Source organism: Nelumbo nucifera, chromosome 3 (genome assembly GCF_055504915.1).
Source record: "Nelumbo nucifera cultivar China Antique chromosome 3, China Antique-T2T, whole genome shotgun sequence".
Classification (NCBI taxonomy): Eukaryota; Viridiplantae; Streptophyta; class Magnoliopsida; order Proteales; family Nelumbonaceae; genus Nelumbo; species Nelumbo nucifera.
The window spans coordinates 57,668,559-57,691,335 of NC_142651.1; the positions used below are offsets into that span (position 1 = coordinate 57,668,559).

The following is a 22,777-nucleotide window of genomic DNA, read 5'->3' on the forward strand; positions in this document are numbered from 1 at the left end:
GCAGAATACTTTAATTGCTGAGAAAATATGCTCATTTTCCTATTAAAACTTTCTTTTCCAAATATGCTTATTTTTTCTATTAACAAGATATAGACGTCGACTCTTGGAACATTATTACATAAGTTGTAAACAGGTTTTCCCGTCCTTATGGCTCAGTGTCTGTCAAGGTTAGAGGAAAACTGGACGGTTATTCCTCAAGTATGAATAGTGAAGAATTATGCAAAAGAACCAAACCTTTCCTGAGTAACATCCAGGGAAAAAAGAACAAAGACTATATGACCTCAAAATAAAAATAAAGTCGACAAATATCTTAGAATAATTATTTCTTGAAAAAGTAAATATAGGGGATCAAATATTACAATTATGTTACATCTTAACTAACTTGGTTAAGCTAACAAACTTTGGAATAGTTACATTAATTTAATATGATGCCATATTTCAAAATATTGTGATCATAGAAAAATAGAAAATACATTCTTCAAGGCCATAATTTTGGCTGATAAATCAACATCATCATCATCATCATCATCTTTTTCTTCTGACAACTATCTCAGAGTTGGAAAAATTCCAAGATACATACAAGGGAAAATAAGATATGTGCCAATATGGATGTACTTTCTTTCAGCCAAAAACAAAAAAATGAATAGTGAATTGTTTTTTCATCAACAAAAAAAGTTTTAGAATTTTTCTTCTTAGTTAAGTACTTAGTTGATGTAAGGTCAGTGGAGATTGATTTTTAAGCTCCACTACGCTGAAAAGTCATAATGAGTTAAGAAATTTAATATTATGACACGTTTGAGTGCTATCAAAAGAAAAAATACACTTGGAGATAGTAGTTCCTGCCCAAAGCTTATGCTTCTAGATGTATAATATACAAATGGGCGTTAGGTTATGAATTTCTTGCTTTATTTGTGTTATGTTTCATGTTCACCTCCCAACCTCACACCCTACTATCCACCCCCACCTCAAAAAGAAGAAAGAAACATGAGAAATTATCAAACAAATTCTTTCTTCTTTCAAATCTTCAAAATCTACAGAAATGTGATATGTAATTCTGTAATCTATGTGATACAGGACCTTTCTCCTTCTTCAACTTATAAGTGTGATAGAATTCATAACGTGGTGGAATAACTACTGGATGCCTGATCCAGAAAGGCAAAGGTATATATTTAGTATTCTTAGAACAATATTATAAATATTCTCTTTACACTTTTCAACTGTGGCATTTTTTGGGCATGGTCAACCAAACCTCTTATAGAAATATATTTTGGATAACAAATTTTCTTCTGAAAAGTTATTACATCTACAAAATGTGTTTTCATTTCAAATTATCCTCTAGGATGGACATTAAACTCATGTAATAACTTGATGAACTTCCAAACTTAAAGTAAGTTGCTAAGAGATAATTCTAAAAGTTGATCTAAAGCTTTAAGAACATAATTTTATGCAAACGATGTCTAACTCTATACAAAGGAGCCCTTTTATGCCACAGACCTAACAAGATACAACAAATGCACAAAAATGTGGAATAACAGACCTCCAAGCAAAAACTAGGTGATAAGGACCTTTTGCCATACATAATGGCCCCTTTCACTACAGATCTAATTAGACCGTTGGTAATAGAGTTAAGTTATCCATGAACCCATCTGCTATCGGCAAAGCATGCAGCCAACACCTCTCTGATTCTTAAACTGATGTAGGTGCCATGAACCTGATGTGGGATCTCCTGCCCACGACTCACAACACACTACCCCCGTGAATTGGGAACATCTCCCCCTGCATAATACTCTGCAGGAGGATGAGATATTCTCCGTGTGTGGCTGTGATGTTATGTGGGCAAACGTAGGCAGGAGATCGGGACTCCATGAACCTCTACCCTTTCCTTGGGTCCATCCAGTGACATTCATTGAATTACCTTCCACTATAAGGGATGTGACATTAGATTTCTTGGAAATCTGAGAGCCTATGAGGATGTCAGACTCTCAAACTTGGTAGAATCTGCATCCCCAATAGGGCTACTGTAGTCCCAAAATATGCTGCCATCATATTTGAGCAACACTTACCTAGAACTTGACTTCCTTAGATAACCTTGATTGCTCACGTGAGTCGCATAAAAAAAAAACTTGTTTTCCCTTAATTGTGGAGGTGTTTGGGACCTAATTAGAGATTAGAGGTACAACCTGGGTCTTGGTTAGCCCAAACCAACCCAAAAAGTTGGGTTAAGTTGAAGGTCTGATTAGTGTTAGGTTTGAATATTATGAACCCAATTTAGCTTTGAATTGGGTTAGGGTTGAGGCCTCAAGAAACCTGATCCAATCCAAACCCAACATTCTTATTCATATGTATTACACATGTACCACTGATTCTTATCAAGGAACCGTTTAACCTAAAAGCTTAAGCTGTTAGGTGAGGTCCCTGAATAGGATTTTATTCTCTAACACATCCCCTCACGCAAAATCCCATCAGGCTTGAAACGTGGATAAGCACAGGCCTACCCATACCTTGTGCTGAAATTTAGTTAATTATAATGGGGGCAACTAGGATTGAACACTACTACTTGGTCAAACAGGCTCTGTTACCATCTCAAGGAACCATTCAGCCTAAAAGCTTAAGCTGTTAGGTGAGGTACATGAATATAGGTTTTTATTCTCTAACAATTCTAAGTTTAAAAGGTAGAATCAAGGTTATACACCCGATACGCCAGTAGGGGCGTATCGGGCAGTATCAGTATTGTTTTTTTATTTTTTTACTTTTGTTTTTCAAATCCGGTTCGGGAGGTCCGGTTTAAGGTTCCTCCACCCCTTGAACCAGTCCCCGATACACCCTCTGTATGGGCATATCGAGGCACTCCCGATATGATATGTATTGGCTGATACGTAATGATTTTTTGAACCTTGGGTAGAATATTTTGGTGTAACACAAGTATACTACTCCTAAAACACCATAACTTGATACCGATGTATACTAATGTTTAAGCCATCCTAAATCTGCTAACCCTAGTTTGAGAAATGAGAAGATTTTTTTAAGTAAAAAGAAGTGAAGAAGCTATACCAACTCGGACTGAAATATAATGAAAAAAATAAAAGGACTAAAATTACGCTATTCAATAACAAATTAACTAGCAATTTTCATCCAAAGTACATTCAACTTACTTCTTCCAACTCCCCTACTCTACTACCAAGTTAGGCCGTAAGACCGTGGGAGAAGTATTGGTCGATATCTATTCAACATACTTGAAACACACTGCAGCAGTCCTAGCTTAGTTCGAGATCTGTTCAAGAGAACAAAAGAAGAAGAAAGAAGAAGGGAAGAAAAAGAAGAGAGGGAGAGGAAAAGAAGAAATGAGAGAAAGAGAGTAGAATGAATTGGTTCTGCCACCCCCTTCATTGGATTTTATATTACTTGAGAAAAAGAAGATATGATGACAAAAATACCCCTATTGACTGTGACAGAGAAAAAATAAGTACAGCAGTCTGAAACAAAACAAATAAGGATGGGGAGCATATTTCTGCACCTAACAAACATATAGAACCAACTAGGTATCCCTGTCTACATCTCTACACTCCCCCTCAAGTTGGGAATAGATATTGAGCATTCCCAACTTGTGTAAATCTGTTTCCATCTTGACTTTAGGGACTGCCTTGGTGAAGAGTAGGGGTGGCAAATGGGTGGGTTGGGTTGGGTTGGGTTGGGTGTGGGTTGAGTACCAACCCACCCATATTGACCCATTGACCCATTGCCACCCATATTTATTGGGTATTAGTGGGTCACAACCCACCTTGACCCTGACCCACCCATATGACCCATTAACCCAATGAAAATATTAAGAAAATATAAATATTATACCAAATAACTCTATAAATATTAAAAAATTACAGAAAAAAGACAAAAAAATACAAAGAAATAATAAAAACACAAAATTTGCAAAAAAAAATCACAACAAAAACAATAAAATTGCAGAAAACAAGGAAATTTTAAAATATATATTTCAAAAAAGTAGAAATTGAATAAAATACACAAATTGATAAAAAATCAAAATAAATATATATATATTTCAATTGAGAAATTATAAAAAAACAAAAAAAGATAAAAAAATAAGAATTGCATAAAATACCTAAAATCATAAAATTTTCAAAATTTATATATTTCAACAAAAAATCATAAATTACAGAAAAATAAGAATTGCATATCAGAGGCAATATATGGCAAGCACACTTCTTGGGAGGCTACTCTCTCCCTAATAAAGTGTCAATCCACTTCAATGTGTTTCATCCTGTCATGCTATATTGGGTTATGGGCAATATTAATAGTAGCTTGATTGTCACAATACAGCATTAAGGGCTTCTCATGCTCAATTCCAAGTTCTTCAAGTAAGGGTTTCAGCCATAGAACTTATGCCACTCCATGAGCCATAGATCTGTATTCTGCTTTACAACTTGAATGAGCTACCGCATTTTGTTTCTTACTTCACCATGAAACCAGATTTCCTCCAACAAAGGCACAGTACCTAGAGGTAGACCTCTTGTCATCTACACATCCAGCCCAATCCACAAAGTGTACACCTCAATCTTCATATGACCATTATTCTTGAAGAGTATTCCATGACCTAGACACCTCTTGAGATATGCTAGGATCCGCTCAACGGCGAACAAATGAGTGGTTCTTGGAGAGTGCATGTATTGACTAACAACACTGGCAACATAAGAAATGTCAGGCCGAGTCATACAAAGATACAAAAGTTTCCCAACCAGCCATTGATACATGGTCATGTCATCAAGAGGTTCACCTTCTTCTGCACTTATCTTATGATGCAATTCAATGGGAGTATCTGGAAGTTTAACTCCCAATTTTCATGTTTCCTCCAAAAGGTCAAGGACATATTTCCTCCAAGAAATGAAAATACCATGTTTAGATCTAGCCACCTCAATTCCCATAAAATATCGGAGATGACCCAAATCTTTCACCTCAAACTCTTTGTGAAGTAATTGCTTGAGGGAATTAATCTCATCAACATCACTGCCTGTTGCCACAATATCATCTACATGTATAGCAAGGAGTGTCAGAGAGGAACCACTCCTCTTGATAAAAAGTGTGTGGTTTGAGTGAGCCTGTATATACCTAAATTTCTCTAGAGAAAGTCTAAACCTGTCAAACCAAGCCCTTGGAGATTGCTTTAAACCATACAATGCCTTCTTCAGTCTGCAAACTTTCTTGCTTGCATTTGCATCATAGAAACTAGGGGCAACTCCATATACACTTCCTCTTGTAAATCACCATTGAGGAAAGCGTTCTTGACATCCATTTGGAACATGGGCCATGAATAGTTTGTAGCTAGAGATAATAAAACATGGATAGTATTCATCTTAGCAACTAGTGCAAAGGTCTTAGAGTAATCAATGCCATAGGTCTGTGTGTACCCCTTTTCCACAAGGTGGGCTTTATATCTTTCAACTGATCTATCTACACTATGCTTCATAGTGAACACCCATCTACACCCAACTGGTTTCTTTCCTTCAGGTTGATCCACCAGCTCCCATGTCTCATTATTAATGAGTGCATTCATTTCCTCCTTGATTGCATCTTTCCATTCAGGCATAGAGAGAGCTTCCTGCATAGTTTTAGGAATAGATATAGCAAAAATGGATGCCAAATAGGATTTATAGGATGGGGAAAGGTGGTCATATGAAAGAAACTAAGATATGCAATGAGCAATGGATGTGGTACATCTCCGTTTCCCTTTATGGATTGCAATGGGAAGGTCAAGATCATTAGTAGAAGACAATGGCTCAGTGGTGGTAGTCTCAAGAGTGGAAGGTGAAGTGGTAGTATCTGGATCAGGTGCTGTAGAGGAAACTGGAACTGGCCTGGGCTAGTCAAGAGCACCAAAATCAACTTGCCTCCATCTCCTATGGAAAACCTTCAACTCCTTACATTTCAGATGGTGACCCTCCTAACATAATTCCTATTTAAGAACAGGAATAGGAAGGGGAACTTCAAGAACAAACACACCCCTCTCTTCTCTCTCCACTTGATATGAAACTCCCGGATAAAAAGGATCATCCTCAAAAAAGGTTACATCCATAGACACAAATCGAGAACTAGAAATTGGGTCATAATAGAAAATTCCCTTTTGATTTTGTGCATAACCAAGGAAAATGCATTTGGAGGCTTTTGGATCAAATTTAGAACGATAGGCCCCAAAATCTGAACAAAACATGTGCACCCAAAGACTTTAAGAGGGATAGTAAACAAGTTTTTCTCAGGATACAATAAAGTGAAAGGAGCTTTCGTACCCAAGATACAAGAGGGAGCTCAGTTAATGAGATACACAGCCGTATGAATTGCATCCCCCCAAAAACGTAAAGGAGCATTTGAATTAAGCATAATGCTTCTTGCAACCTAAAGGATGTGTCTGTTCTTTCTCTCAACTAACCCATTTTGTTGAGGGGTATGAGGACAGGTGCTCTGATGAATTTTCAAGGAAGTACGAGTTCAATGATTTAGTGAAGTACTCGTTGACACTATTAGATCTAAAGGTTTTGATCCTCACCCCAAATTGATTGAGAACCAATTGGTGGAAGTCACCGGTCAAAGTAGGGACCACATCACGGGAACGCATGAGATAAACCCAAGAGAAACAAGAATAATCATCAACAAATAACAAGAAATACTTATATCCCCCCATAGCAGTGATATGATATGGTCCCCAAACATCATTATGCACAATTTCAAAAGGAATAATGCTTCTTTTATTACTAAAAGTATAGACTGATCTACAATGTTTTGCCAACTCACAACTTTCACACTTTAGATTGGACACTTGGATTGATTCAAACAAAGTAGTAAAAAGACTCCTTAAAGACCCAAAGCACAAATGACCTAACCTATTATGCCAGAGCATAATTTGACTCACAGATTGAGAGACAAAAGACTTTCCAACTCCCTCATTTCTTCTAGGTGGATGCTCAAGCAAGTAGATCCCATCTGCCTCATGGCCAGTCCTAGTCACCTTTTTTGTCATCAGATCTTGGAAAACACAATGATCAAGAAAAAAGGTCATTGAACAATTCTGACTTTTAGTAATGCTACTAACAAAAAGAAGGTTAGTACTAAATTTGGGCACATGTAAATATGATGATAAGGAAAGTGCACCAAAAACTCTAATGTCCCCCCTGCAGAAATGGGAACAAGAGAGCCATCAACAATAGAGAGCTTATCTCTACCAAAGGACAAATGATAAGAAGAAAACAATGAGGCTAAATTTGTCATATGGTTAGAGGCACTCGGATCTACAATCCAAACAAGATCAGTGTTACCTAGAGTCGAGGAATGATAGGCAGTAGCTCTAGTATCTGAGTGAGCAAAAGCCAAAGTGGAGGTAGGAGGGCTTGAGGTAGACTAAGATGGTCTAGAAATGCTAGTCTCATTCTCCAACTATGTCAGGACTGCCCTAATAGCAGACAAGGCATCCAAGGAGGTAGATCTAGCTCTAGTAAAGGGTGAAACATCTGTAGTAGTGGCAACATTTGCATTTCTCTTCTTATTCTTAATTCTTGAAGGTGTCAACTAAGGATGGAGCTTCCAACAGGTCTCTTTAGTGTGTCTAGGATTCTTGCAATAGTCACATATAATCTCCCTTTTTTCTTCCTTCCTTACCTCTCTCTCCTTGTCACATAATGCTTGGGCTTCATAGCTGCTAAAGCTATTTCAATCTGAGAGTTTTGTAGCATAACTTTCCTCCTACTCTCCTCACTGTGCACTAAAGAATATGCTTGAGACAAGGAAACACTCTCCATAGTAAGAAGTTGTTGTCTCATTATATCATATTTAGAATTTAGCCCTGCAAGAAATTCAAAAACCTTGTTTCTTTCCACCAATTTGTTATATGTTGTTGCGTCCTTCTGACTTTCCCATTCAATTGTCTCCAACTGATCAATTTTATGCCATAGAGACTTCAAGGTTGATAAGTAAATTGACACAGGTTTCTCCCCCTGTTTCAGAATTGTCACTTCAACTTTCAGCTCATAGGCCCTTGCTACATCCAAGGTTTGAAATGTCGATGTAGGTGGAAATGTGGGTCATCCAAATATGTCGGAAATTCCGGAAATATCGCACGAAAATATTGTAAAAATTATAGATATGGTGGAACCATTGTAAAATGTGCAAAATATAGAATGTTATTTTATGAAATGATAAAAGAAGCATAGGCACACCTTTTTAAATTATTATCTTATTCTAAATCATTAAACAAAGCTAAGAAACTATGGTTATAGACAAAAGAATATGTTCTAAGTTGCCCTCTAAACCTTAAGATTTGGAGCTTCATGATAAAATGAGTTGAAGCAAAATTTGAACTCATAGAAAATGTAAATGGTTGTAATAGATTACCCAAATAATCTATTACACAAACAAAAACTAATATTTAACTTTATATTTGAAATGAGTATTGAGTTAGCTCAAAGTGGTAGTCATATAAGTTAGGTGTACAATAACTTGCTACTTCACATACCTACAATATTGTTACCAAATTATGTTATAATACTATCTCTTGTACTCCACATAGTATTGATAAAATTTCATGTTGCTACCTATGGAAGTGGAAATGGAAGTATGTCATGGAAACTATCTCTTGTACTCCACATAGTGTTGGTAGTGTTCATTGGGGAAATGTTGATTCCAGTAAAATTTCATGTCGCTACCCATGGAAATGGAAATATGTCATGGAAATATTAGGGAAATTAGGGACATTTTAAACCATGATGACATCAAGGGGCTGAGAGTAAGTTTCTTTCATATTGTCCCAGATGTCTTTGGCAGTCTTTGCCCACATATAGTTTCTACTGATATGAGGCTGCATTGAGTTGCAAAGCCAAGTCATGACTAAGTAATTTTCTTGAACCCACTTCACATAGGAAGGGTCTTCCTTGGCTGGCATCTTAGTGTCACCATTTACATACCCTAACTTACTCCTTCCTCTAATGGCCATCATTGCAGATTGAGCCCACTCAAGATAGTTTTCTCCATCAAACTTAATGGTCGTAATCTGGAAGGATCTGCTGTCTGTCACACTACCAGCCCCTACAAATCCTTCCCTGATTGATTGAAACTCATTTCCCATATTCTCCATCCTGGACTGAGCAAAAATATCACACTTCCCAGAACTTTTCTGATAAGAGAAGTGATTTCCTCTTTAAAAATATCAGTCAAGCTGAAACCAATCGGCTGCAGCACAAAACTGGTTGTTCCAGCAAGGAACAAGAGAAGATCCAACCGCAACTTCCAGAGACTTCAGAAAGCTCTACACTCGTAGTTGATCTCTAAACAAGTCAAAAAACTACCCAGAAAATACTGAGGTTTATCCCCTAAACCTCAACTGAACAGGTCTCTCTGATTCTTCATGGTCACTGGGAAAAACAGAAAAAACAGGGAGGTGTAATAACAATTCACTGAACTCCACTGACCTCCAAGAATCAGGCAAAAAAAGGTTGAAACTCCAGCCCTAATAGAGTCCCATGCAGCCGGCTGGGCTAAGCATACATGAGAACTAAACTAAACCTAAACCTGCTCTGATACCAACTTGAAACACAGATGCAGCAGTCCTAGGTTAGTTCGAGATCTGTTCAAGAGAAGAAAAGAAGAAAGAAGAAGAGAAGAAGAGGGAGAGGAAAAGAAGGAATGAGAGAAAGATAAAGCAGAATGAATTGGTTCTGCCGCCCCCTTCATTGGCTTTTATATTGCTTGAGAAAAAGAAGATACAATGACAAAAATACCCTTGTTGACTGTGACAGAAAGAAAAAATAAGTACAGCAGTCTGAAACAAAACAAGTAAGGATGGGGAGCATATTTCTGCACCTAACAAACATATAGAACCAACTAGGTATCCCTGTCTACATCTCTACAAACATCATATCTATTCTATTGAAAGTTAGGTGATTGAGACATAAGTTAAAGCCTTTTATATGAGAAACAAATATAAATCTACATAATTCTAAGTAAGTTACAGAAAATGACAATTAATATACTTGCTACTAAAACGGCATCATGTTTAAAAAAATATAAATACAGAGTAATCCAAAATAAACTATATTTCATCAGTATTCTCCTTTCTCCATGCTCCACTTTCAATGTACCAAGAACTTTCTGAAGATGGTACTTTCTTGTTTTATCATGCTTGTATTGTCTTGTCTTCTTTAAAATTCCAGATTTTGAAGTGGCTGATAAGTCAACCTCTCTATGTTGACAGCTGCTTCCTTGGATTAATCATGTCAACCATTTTTTACGTTGCTTCTATATGCGGAATTCTGTTGATGTACTTGCTGTATGCCCCAAGGGCTTCATGTACTCTCAATATATTTTTCATCACATGGACTGCGATATTGCTTACTGTAATGATGGTTATATCACTTCATTCAAAGGTACGCTATTTAGCAAATGTCCTATGTAGTTCTCATAAGAAAAATTTGGCCAGACATTTGATATTACAGGTTATAAATTTCACATTACAAGAAAATTTCTACTATTCCTTGATCAACACAAAATATAATGCATATGCAATAGGGAGGCACATTCTTTAACTTTTTGATGTTCGAAGTGAAAACCTTGTTTCTTAAGGTTCCACAATTAGCAACTCTTACAAATGTCTTGAAATAAGGCTTGTTTTCAGCACACTCTATTGGGATGTAAAACTTCCTAGTTGAGGAAGACACATTTTATGTAAAGAGCATGACTTTGGTTATTGGTTAGCCTGGGATTCTCTTTTCATTGTTATTATTCCTTTTCATATTAAAATATAGTATATTGACATTACCCTGTGTATCTGCAGGGGTAAGGCTGTGTACATCTGTCCCTCCCCAGACCCCACATTGGCGGGGCATCATGCACTGGGCTGCCCTCATGACAGCTAACAAGAATATCAAAAATTAGAAATGAACACTTCACTGAGAACCTAGATGTAGTCCCTATAGATAACAAGATGGGAAAAGGTCAATCATGTGCAACAAAGACTGTTACAGTATTACTGCACTAGTGAGTAGTCACTGTGCAAATTGTAGGCTCCAAGGGATAGAAGGAAGAATGAAAGACATGAATTGAGGTAGTGAGAAATCATTTGAGGAGAAAACATTTAATGTAAAATATGACCCTATGACAAAGTATAATTGCAAAGTTGGATTCATGTTGGACAACCTGCTCTAATAGCAATTGATGTAGGACTTGAATGACCAAAAGGATGACTCTAGAAAGGTTATGATGGATTTAATAGTGATTTTAGAATCAAATACAGGGAGTAGTTAGGCTAGAAAAGGTCTCAGTGCTTAATTGCAAGAATTACAGATTTTCCCAAAATTGTGAAAAGTTTCAATTGGGAAAATAGGTTTTTAATGAAGCTTTATATGTAGATTTTTCCTAGACAGAATCTAGGGTTCTAGGTAGAAATTTGGGATAATATCTGCAGGGATGAAATTATGTAAGCATATGAGAGCATCAAAATATGGGGGGGGGGATCAGAGATGGTTTGGCACAAAATGAAAAAGATGAAAATGGACAGAATGGAAAAATATCAGGTTTTGATGACATTTAAAAGGGAAACTTACCTAGGTCAGCTTCAATCCTTTGAGAAAGTTGAATGGATACCCCTGGCCCTACTGTCTAAAAATACAAAGATGCATGCTATATTTGGCTCTTTGGCTCCTGCATCAAAGATTTACGCAGATGATCTCAGACAGTAAAGATTTTCCTTAGTTGGGTTGCATAGAGAAAATCATGAGGATGTTGCACAAAACCCAGAAATATAGATTCAAATGGCACCCAAAAAGGAAGTGAAAACAGAGATAAAGAGAAGTAAAACATAGACAACACATAGATTTACGTGGATTGGCTTATAGCCTATGCCCACAGGAGAAGGAGGAGCAGAAATTCACTATAAAATCAACAATTGTGAAGAGCACAAAGTTTGGAACAACCTCTACTTGAAAACCCTAAACCCCAAAAACGCCAAAACCTCTCAACTTATATCTAAGCCAAAAAGATATATACAAGAGAGAACCTCCAAACTACATAACTCTTCATATTCGGGTTGGACCCATAAGCTGAATATAGATTGGACTCAAACTTCTGCAGGGGCACCCTGCACCACCCTACACTTCCACTAGAAACCACTATGAATTTTGCCTTTAGGTTTTTCTCAACTTAATTCAGATCGGGTCATGAAGCGGATCACAATAAACTGAATAAAGAATTCAAGGCACAAAGCATAACAATGGATGATCACATGGTTACATCATAAATTCATTGAAGTATTAGAAACTTTCTTGCACATGAAGAGAAAACCATGGATACAAAAGCGTTAGTTCATTAGTTGGAGTAGGACAAACTATCTAATACCAAAGTTGATGCAGCACAAATTTGGTAATATGCACATAATTAAGGGAATTTGGCATCCTACATCTTTTTCTTTTAAAATTTACCGGAGGGGAGAACCTGGGAAAAGGGGGGGGGACATAAAAACCTTACTCCTCTAGAAAATCCATATACAAACCTTCAACCCTGTCACAGGCCAAGTCATCTAGGAAGTCCACCACCTGATTGCTATCTCTTTGATTATGTATGAGAAATAAGGAAAAAGCTTCCAACTGTCACCGAATATATTCCACCCAATACCAAATACTCCAATGTGCTTTAGCTGACCCCTGTAAAATAACAATCATGACTTTAGAGTCCAAGCACACTGCAACTGTAAGAAAACCAAACACTTTGGCCTATGATAGGCCATCCAAAATAGCCCTGTACATTTGGCCACAATATTAGTAGTAACTCTATAGCTATGAGGAAATGCCAAAAGAACATTGTTATGACTGTCCTGTATGATGCCTTTCCCACCACTAATTCCAGGATTGCCCCTCCTACCCCATCAATATTAATCATGACTTCCACTGAGGATGGAGGTAAACAGAAAACAAGATTATATCTATGAGAAGGAATAAGTTGAATTTGCACACCCAGAGAACTCACATGAGCCTGATGAATAGAAGAAAGATCCCTCTTAAATACAATGAATTGAGAGATTTCCTTAATCCAAAATGAGATCTTGCTAATAATTTCTTCCGAGCGTTTACTTTTTCCCTCCATATATCTCCTGTTACACTCCTTCCATATTTCCGAAAGAATAAATCCAGGAAGATTACCAACAATACACCCCCACTGGGACTTCCTATTATTCTACATCAATTATGTGGAATTTATTCTTGTGATAATGAAGAATTAAAATGGTGTAAGCATATATTTCCCAAAATTCAACCTAGAACCCAACTGCTATTAGTGAAACTTCAGTGAATCTGTAGATGTGGAATTAATTCTCTTTCTGAACCATAGAGGCTTCATAGGTTCCAACACCATAACTCTTATTTGCAATTTGCAAATGATTAATAGTGATAATTCTGACCAGTGTCCATAGGAAGAATGTCACTTTGACACCTCTTGGCTCTATTAATTTGTTGAAGAAAGAATCAACAGAAAATCCACATACAAGCCCCCAGGCCCCCTATAATATTTTAAAGAGTATCGTTGGTTATATAAATTTGTTCATGTAAACTGAAATACCTTTTTATTTGTTAAGTTTGCTTTGCACCATTACTTTCTATTCCTATAAGTTGCAACCTTTTAGCATATAATATGCACATTCTTGCTTATTCTACACTCCTACAATCCAATATTACTTTTTGTAGTTTTGATGTATTTCTGTAAGTATATCATTCAATTTAGCCCCAAGGTCAAAACAAAAACAAAAATATAACTTAGAAATAAGGATCACTCTTCTATCAAGTTTCTTTTATGTAATTTCCACTGTACTAGGCATCTGAAATGTGGTTATATTGGGCTACTTAACACAGGTTAATAGAGGGCTTTTATCTTCAGGGATTATGGCTTCATACATTGTCTTCCTTTGTTGGTCTGCTATTAGAAGGTAGAGTTCCATGCTTTTTTATTGAGTTGCTTCAAGAATGAATTAAATGACTTTTTTTTAAATAAATATGAATATTTTTTATTGAACAAGTAGTCTCTTTCATTCTTGATTATGTGAATGAGTAACTGCAATTCAGTTTTGACCCCTAGAATTTTTTTCATCATGTAAAGCACAAGAGATTTAAATATTGTATTATAACATCCATGAACATGACATACAAATCTAAAATGAATGCTCAAATGTGTGACTGATTTCTGATAAAAAATGTGCTGTCCATTTTTCAAACAGTGCATTCATCTGAATACCTAGATATACTACTAGATGACTTAGTTAGGCCTGGAGTTCAAAGAGAACCTTTGTGCTTGCTGATGTCTTGCAGGGGTAAACATGTATAAAATTTTTAAATTGATCAGCCTCTTTGTGGATGTTTTTGTTTTCTTTTTTTTTCCTTTTATGATTATTCCATTCATATCTAGAGTAGAAAAGTCTTGTGCTAAATTCTTTCTTCCAGTAAACTGCTTTTATCAAGTTACTCATGAAAAAAAAAGGTTTCAACACCCAGGATTTCAACTAGGTTGACATGGCACAGTTAAAAGTTTTTGCTGAGACTGACCAGGATATGTTATGAAATCCACACTGAACTTAACAATTTGATGGGGAAAGCAACTAGGGAGTTTGAAAACTTAGGTTGTCTAATAGAAATGAAATTCACTAATTTTAGGGATTTTCCACATAGATTTTTATTAATACCTTTTCACTCATTAGGGTTTATATAAAATCTAAGATACCTAAGGCTCAGTTTGGAAAGAGTACAAATACCAATGTGTACAATACAAATACATACAAAATAATACAAAATACAAGGTTTGTACTCTGCATATTTGTATTTGTATTCTTTCCAAACTGAGCCTAAATATCTAATGTGACAACTCAAAAACACTCCAAAAAAATCTAAGGTCCACATTATCCATCATACATAAATGAGATCAACAGTGCCTTTCCTTCCTTGAGTAGGAACTAGACAATTCTGACAAATGAGACGAAATCCTTGATACACTAGAGTAAGAAATGATAAAGCAGAATGGATAAAAGACAACTAGGTCCTGTTTTCTATGTTAGGTGTAGAAAGTCTACCTACATAATTATATAGATTTTTAATCTTCTTTGTCTTATAGGACTTCGGTAATTTCATACTTTATCATTTTGTATATATTTTTTAATATCCTTACCCTGGTAGGAGTTTGGCAATTACATATTTTAGTCTTATTTTTCCAATCAGAATGATGATCTTTTTTTTTTTATTCCTTTATCCAATGTATTTAAATATATAACATATCAGATGCAAAGCATCAACCTATGCTGCCCCAAAATAATAAATTGCAGCCCATCCAATCTCCATAAGACCCTCCAACAGGCCACAAGTAAGTTCTTTAAACAGTGGGACTACCCCAAGGTGGCTAAGGTGTATTCTTTAAGAGGGTGATACCAGTCCTAATTCCTAAATCATCCCCGTTAGTTTAACCAAGTGGGCCCCATGTTATCTTTGGTTTATTTTTGAACAGCCCCTTTTAGGTGCTAATTTAGGATTATTATTATAAGAGTTATTTTGTCAGTTTAGAATTCTTATTATAGAAGTTATTTTGTCAGTTTAAGATTCTTCTCATAAGAGTTAGTTTAAGATTCTTATCATAAGAGCTATTTTCAGTTTAGCAGTCTTTCTAACATTGCTTTCAAGTTGTTTTCCAAGTCTTAAGTATGGTAAGGTCTATTTAAGACAGATAGAACAGATTGTAAGGCAGTTTTTTTTTCCTGGAAGTAACAAAGACGGTTTATTTACTTTTTTTTTCTTGTTCTTTTCTCTGTTTTTCCTGTGCAAAACCAGAGGACGTTGGTCCTTATTTCTGTCAGATTCTTCAGGCCCTAGTGTTTTCAACTCTGCTAGAACTCAGCCCCTTCTTCTCTAAACTTAAGAAGTAGTTTAGGCTTTTAAGGACTGTACATCAGGATTACTCATTGGCCCTGCTTGTTACATCTTAGAATAGTAGCTATATTTTGGTTGCTGCATTAATATCAGAGATAATGAGAAACACAAAAATAACTTAGATGAGATAAGAATCTTTGGAGGTGATCTCCATAACCTAATCACCATAGAAGTTTCAATTTTGTGATCAGGATGATTTTGGTACATTTTCCGAAATAGAATAAAATAGATCTTAAATCACATATAAGGAGAGGAGAAATTTAATACCACAACCCAAAGTGTCATGAACACTGTATTAAATGTAGGGACTGTGAGAAGAACTAGCCGCATGGCTGTTTTTGTACTTTTACTTCCTTTTTGTACATCTTTTTTATTTGTACACTATCTTTTGTACACTAAGGGCAGATTTGTCCTTTTACTTTCTTTAATATTTATATATATATATATATATATTTATTTTAGGGTGTCGACATTCACGAGGTGACACACCCACCAAACTGATTTCTCTTTTCTCTCTCTCTCTCTCTGTCCTTTTCGATCTGACTCTGACATGGTATCAAAGCAGGTCATAATCTGATCTGCATTCAGTCTCTCCTCAACTCTTTCTTTTACTGTTCTCTTGAGGACTCCCTAGCGGTATTTGGGAAACTCTCAAGTGCCCCTGAATCTCCTTTCTAGGGCTTCTTTTGATCTGAACTTTACAGACCAGTTTTCTGGACTGTTGCGCCATCAGATTTCTTTTTCTCATTGGATCTCTTTGTAGAGACATCAGATCAGTCTGAAATTTTAGATCTAGTGTCGCCCAGAGCAGATATGATTCCCTTTGGTTTGCTTTGGATTGGCTTTGATTTAGAAGGGTTTTGATCTACTTATGAGTTTGGCAGACCATTACAATTTCCTTTTCTGGAAATTGACTGAAAGGTACTTCTTTCTATCTTCTGATTTGAATTATATCCTTTGTTTGGAAGTGTGCACTGCTGTTTCTTGTCTTTCAATGGCATCAGAAAGGATGGATGTTCTCCCTATTAAGTTCAATGGTACGAACTATGCATTATGGAAGTTTAATTTTCAATTCCATGTTGAGGCAAAGGGACTTTGGGTATATTTGGATATATCTGTGGTTAAACCTGATGACTTAGACATCAAGGCTCTTAATCAATGAAAGATTGACAATGCAAAAATTGCATCATGGATACTAGGATCAGTTGAAACTAGCATTCCAATCCCTATGAGAGGATATAGGACTGCCTATGAGATGTATAAGTATCTTGAGAAAGTATATCAACAATCGAACACCTCTAGACAGTACCAAATAGGAGTTGACATTCTTAGGCAACTCTTTTATTTCGTGGAAGTGCAAGAAACAACCTACTGTATCAAAATCTTCCACTGAAGCCGAATACATAGCAATGTCCTCAGTGTGCTGTGAAATTATATGGCTCTGAGCTCTCCTTATTGACATCCTTAATGAGCCATCACTGTCAGTTCCTCTCTATGCAGACAATGTTAGTGCAATCAAAATTGCATCCAACCCCGTTTTCCATGAGCACACCAAACATATAGAAGTTGATTGCTACTTCATCTATGATCTCCTTCTTGAGGGTACCATTTCTCTTCCTCATGTCCCCTCCAGCCTCCAACTAGCAGACCTGTTGACAAAAGCAATGGCTCGGGCCCGACACTTATTTCTCATGGACAAACTGATGCTCATTCATAGGCATCAGTTTGAGGGGGAGTGTAGGGACAGAGAAGAACTAGCCGTAGGGATATTTTTGTACTTTTACTTTCTTTTTGTACATCTTTTTATTTGTACACTATCTTTTGTACACTAAGGGTAGATTTGTCCTTTTACTTTCTTTAATATAAATATTTCTTTTAGGGTATCGACAGCCATGAGGTGACACACCCACCAAACTGCTGTTTTCTCTTTTCTCTCTCTCTCTCTCTCTCTCTCTCTCTCTCTTTGTCCTTTTCAATCTGACTCTGACATCAAAAAATAGTCTACTCAGCAGTAATGTGGTATTCCATATGAAAAAGAAAGAAGGCGAGGAGAACAAAACAAAAGATAACTCACATGTAAGTACAGGATAAATTTAATTATAGTGACCCGCATTGTCATGAAAACTGTATCAGAAAATAGCCAAATCAGAAGTTGTGTGGTGCTCCATATAAAAAAATAAAGAAAGAAGGGAAGACTGATAACCAAAGAAGCAGATAATGAGCTAGAAAGGAAGAACAAATTGCCAATAACCTGCTTCTGAAAATCAATTGGTCATGTATGTTTGTCCCTATGTATACAGATAAAAGTCATTATAAGAAATCAAATGAAATCTTTCACCATAAATTACCACTTGTTTTTCTCTTCTTGATATTGAGTCATCAGCCATTTTTATCTCCATTCTCTATTCATTCTGCATGTCCTGAGAGAAATTTTGTTGACAATGTGGTTGAATTTGTTATATTTTTCTTATGAAACTTCTTAGTTTGCAATAAATCACAAAATAACATGATCTTGAAATTCAAATATATGAAGCTTCCCAGTTAAATGGAAGTTTTTTTTTTTTCTGTGAAAGTCAGGAATATATTATTTAGATTTCCTCATCCAAGCACAAAATTACAGCATGTTCCAATGTAGATATATATTTTCTTACATGGAAAATTTTGTGGTCTTTGGGCATAAAGTGAGTATTTTTTCTACTCTTGACTTTGTAGTGAACCTGCCTTTGAGAAATGCAGCCCTCAAAAGGAGATTCCTGGAAAAAGTGACTGGACAACTGTACTTGTAAGACAACAATTCTCTTTCTTTCTTCCTTATTTTCCTCCAACATGAGTTGGAGGATATTTCCATAGATAATAATTTGCGTTATGCTATTTCACTTGGATTTCTCTAACATTAATTGAATGTATGAGCTTCTGTTTAGGGCCACTTGATTACATCTGAAATGACTGAACTGAATGATTTATTGTCTTCCTTTTAGTTGAACAAGGTTTCTTTGGATATTATTTTGAGTTTGAGCTTTGGTTTTCGGAAAACAGAATTAATCCACAAAGTTTTTGAGTGCTTGGTGAGAGTTTATTTTAAAACATTATAATCTAAATCCAAAGCACTTGTAAGCCCCAAAACAGAAATCCTAAAATTGGGTTTTGTGCTTTTTGGGCTTTAAAAGCACAGATCCTGAAGCTTATCCAAATGCAACCTAAGTTATTAAGGAGGTTGTGATCTCCTTAATAGATGAAGTTGAAATTGAATTCATTGCCATATCATCAAATATTTTATTACTTAATTATCTTATCCACTAAAAGACAAAGCAATGAGTCATTCAGTTCAGCCACTGGTAGAAAATGATAACCCAGGCATGTCAGGGATTCTCAAATTAATCAAGACAGTGCAGGACAATCCCTAGAAACTTTCCTATGAGTCCTAGTGCTACAAGGAGTCTCTTGTATAGGAGTCCTACTCTCACTAGGATTCCACTGCCAGAGACCTAGTTCAGACCAACTTATTGGCTGTGACACTCTCCTTTTGCTTGAGGGTGTAAATCCCTTGTTGGTAATCCCCATAATTGTAATATCACTTTCAACCTCCCAACATACAGAGTATGTTAGTTAAAATCCAATAGCAACCTCATCCATAGTATATCAAAGTGGTTAATCATGATACCACAATCTTGAGAATCCTTTATGTCCAAGGGCAGAAAAGTCTTTGCATTTGAGTGATCCAAATCATTGATAATGATAGACAGATCCTATGATGGATCAGACTTAGTTGGATCGGTATCAATGTGTATCTAATACACACCCACATGGCAGTTTGGAGTCTCACCCCAATAGTTGAGATATCACTATAATGGAAGCTGTCCACATGCCAACCTTAAAGTGAACTGCTCAAGTCCACCCATAGTTGGGATATTCTAGGTTCACAAGGAACCGTGCCATCCAGCTCTTCTGTGATAACTCTCACTCATTACCTAAATGTCCTACAATTTGACCTCCGGACTAAACAATTATAAATAGCTACAAGCAAAAGCCCCAATTTTATTAAATAAAGAAACAAAACGAAGGCATAAAATGGCTTTAAATGAGCATATGGAAATTATATTTCCAACAATCTTCACCCATCTAACAGTTCTTGAAATTTTATTTGTTCATTTTACTAACGAGTTGGTATAGTTTGACAATCTTTGTATACTTTTGATTGAAAAGAGATTGCTAACCATACTGCAAAGTTGTAAACTTTGTATCTTTTGACCATCCATAAATTTCTGGACATAATTGAGCTGCAAACTTTCTAACAATGGTCTTGATATTACTGTTAGATTGGGGTCAATATAACAAGTGTTTGATCTGTTTAAGTCCTGATTATACTTATTAGATAAAGAAGGATGTTTTGATGGAGCACATAAAATTAGTTGTGTTAACAATATCTATACTATGCCACAGGGGCATTTTTGTCATTGTATTCTTTTCTTTATGTCGCCTTAATATAAATAGAAATGTAGGTGTGGGAAGATCATCTTTTTGACTCCAAATCTTTCTCTTCTCTCTTCTCTCTTCTTCCTACTGTTCTTTGATCATTTTACTAAGTAAACATGGTATCAGAGCATTGATTCTAAGATTAAAGACAATTCGATCATCTTATCTCTTCAGATTCCTTCTTCTTCCGATTGAAACCAGTGGGAAAACACATCGACTGACCTGTAAGTGTTTTTTCTTTTCTTTCCTTTCTTGGTCATGTTCCAAGAACCCCCTAAAAAAGGGGTGAATTCATGCTGTGAAGAGCGTTTTCAGTTCTATGTGGATTGTGTGATCCTGTTTTGTACCCTGTAACTGGGTTGTGCTGGTCTGGACGACCTGTGTCTGCTGTAACAGCAATCTTACGATTTGTTTGTGGTGTTTGGAGTGCTCGTGTGGCCTGAAATAGAGTATATTGGTCCTTGTAGGGACCGTCTAGACCAGAAATTTGACTGTCTCTTCTCTGGATTTCATTTCAGCAGTGTAGAAGTGTATATTCTTGTGCTTTTGATCGAACAGAAATTGACCTACAGTTCTGGTTTATGTGAACCCAAGTATTCTTGTGATAGTGGTGAATAGTTTGTTTTTCTTCCTGTTGTGCATACTGTTTTTTGTGACTGAAATAGTGCTATCAGCTCTTTCTATCGATGTTTTCTGAGGATTCAGTGGTTTCTTGGGGGGTCTTCTGGCTACAGCAGAATGAGTGGGGCATTATGCATGAATTTGCCTATGGCTGTAATCCCATTTGATGGCCTTAATTACATAGAATGGTCAAAGGGGATTAAACTCTACATAACTGCAAGGGGAACAATAGGTTATATCAGTGGTAAAACAAAAGAGCCAAGGTCAGGAAGTGCAGAACATGATAGGTGGGACCGAGAAAACAACATGATAATGTTGTGGCTATTGTTGTCTATGCTGCCACAAGTAAGAAAAACCTTCATGTGAGCTGAAACTGCGTTTGAGATATGGGAACAAGCTAAATCTACTTATTCAAAACAATGGCATTATGAGAAGACTTATCAGTTGCAAGTCACCTCTTCAACTTACAAGCAAGGGGAAAGAAGTCTCTCCACATATTACTCAAATTTGACCTCCATCTGGAAGGGATTGGACCACTATCAAAGTGTGGGCCGGAAATGTGATGAGGATGCTAAGGCCTACAAATCTCTTGTCTCTCAGCAATGGGTTTTTGCCTTCCTTTTGGGGCTGAACCCAATGTCGAATCTATTAGGGTTTAGATATTGGGAAATAAAGAGCTTCCATCTGCAGGAAGTATATGCCCTAGTACAATCAGAAGAAAGCAGGAGGAATGTTATGAATTGATCAAAGGGGGAGCCAGTTGCTCTAGCTGTTAAGGGAGGTACAAATTCAAGTAGTGGAGGTGCTTTTTAAGGGTATCGATACTCAAAAATGGGTGGATGGCAAAGATAAGTTATGGTGCACTCATTGTCAACGACCTAGGCACACTAGGGACACTTTTTGGAATCTTCATGGAAAGCCTAAGTGGGCACAAGAATTGAGTGAGAAGTCAGTCCAGGAACAGAATAAGAAGCCTATTTAGTAAGGCCAGAAGAAATACAATGCAGCAAACAGGGTTTCACAAGAGCATCAAACTTCAGGTCCTACTTTTAACCAAGACCACCCTTCTGGTTCTTATCCAAAGGAAGATATCATCAACTCGTTCCATGATCATCTTGAGCTGTATGGTAGAACACTTCATCAGATGGATTCTGGCACTACTCCCTCCACTTCTTTTGCACCCGCATCAGGTAACTTTGCTACAGCCTTCCATGTATCCTCTCTTACCTCAGAGTCTCCTTGGATTATTGACTCTGGTGCATCAAACTATATGACAAGTCCAATTTATTTCAGTCATATTGTCTTCTTTCTAGGAGAGATGAGGAAAGGCTTGTTGATGGTTCTTTCTCCACCATAGCTGGTCAAGGAACCCTTTGTCTCCCATTGGGCCTTACTCTTTCAAATGTATTGCATGTACCTAAACTTCCCATAAACTTATTTTCCATTAGTAATATTACAAATTCATTGAACTACTCAGTACCCTTCTTTCTGTCCTCTTGTGTTATACAAAATTTTACTTCGGGGGTGATGATTGGTAGAGGGAGTATGGTTGATGGTCTCTATGTGTTGGAGAATAAATCTGGTTTTGAAGTTATAGAGTTGGGTCTTGCAGCTACAGAGTCTATGAGTCAGGTCTATTTATGGCATAATCGCCTTGACCTTTTGTCTTTTGGGTCATTGAAAATTTTGTTTCCAAACTTGTTTGAGTCGGTGTCTATGTCTGAATTGAAATGCAAACTTGT

At 36.5% G+C, this 22,777-nt stretch overlaps 1 protein-coding gene across 6 annotated transcripts in view; it reads left to right on the forward strand.

The window, feature by feature from the left end:
- The window catches only part of LOC104602128 (Serinc-domain containing serine and sphingolipid biosynthesis protein), a 36,373-nt gene that overhangs the window by 8,915 nt on the left and 4,681 nt on the right, over positions 1–22,777 (forward strand). For all 6 annotated transcript variants that reach the window (XR_016083359.1, XR_016083358.1, XM_088899512.1 and 3 more), the window contains 4 exons: positions 1,075–1,161; positions 10,244–10,415; positions 13,887–13,960; positions 18,654–18,723. Coding sequence is in view for 4 of the 6 variants with exons in the window: in XM_088899512.1 (XP_088755638.1) it covers positions 1,075–1,161; positions 10,244–10,415; positions 13,887–13,960; positions 18,654–18,723 (403 nt within the window). In the remaining 2 variants the exon portion in view is untranslated. The remainder of the gene's footprint in view (positions 1–1,074; positions 1,162–10,243; positions 10,416–13,886; positions 13,961–18,653; positions 18,724–22,777) is intronic.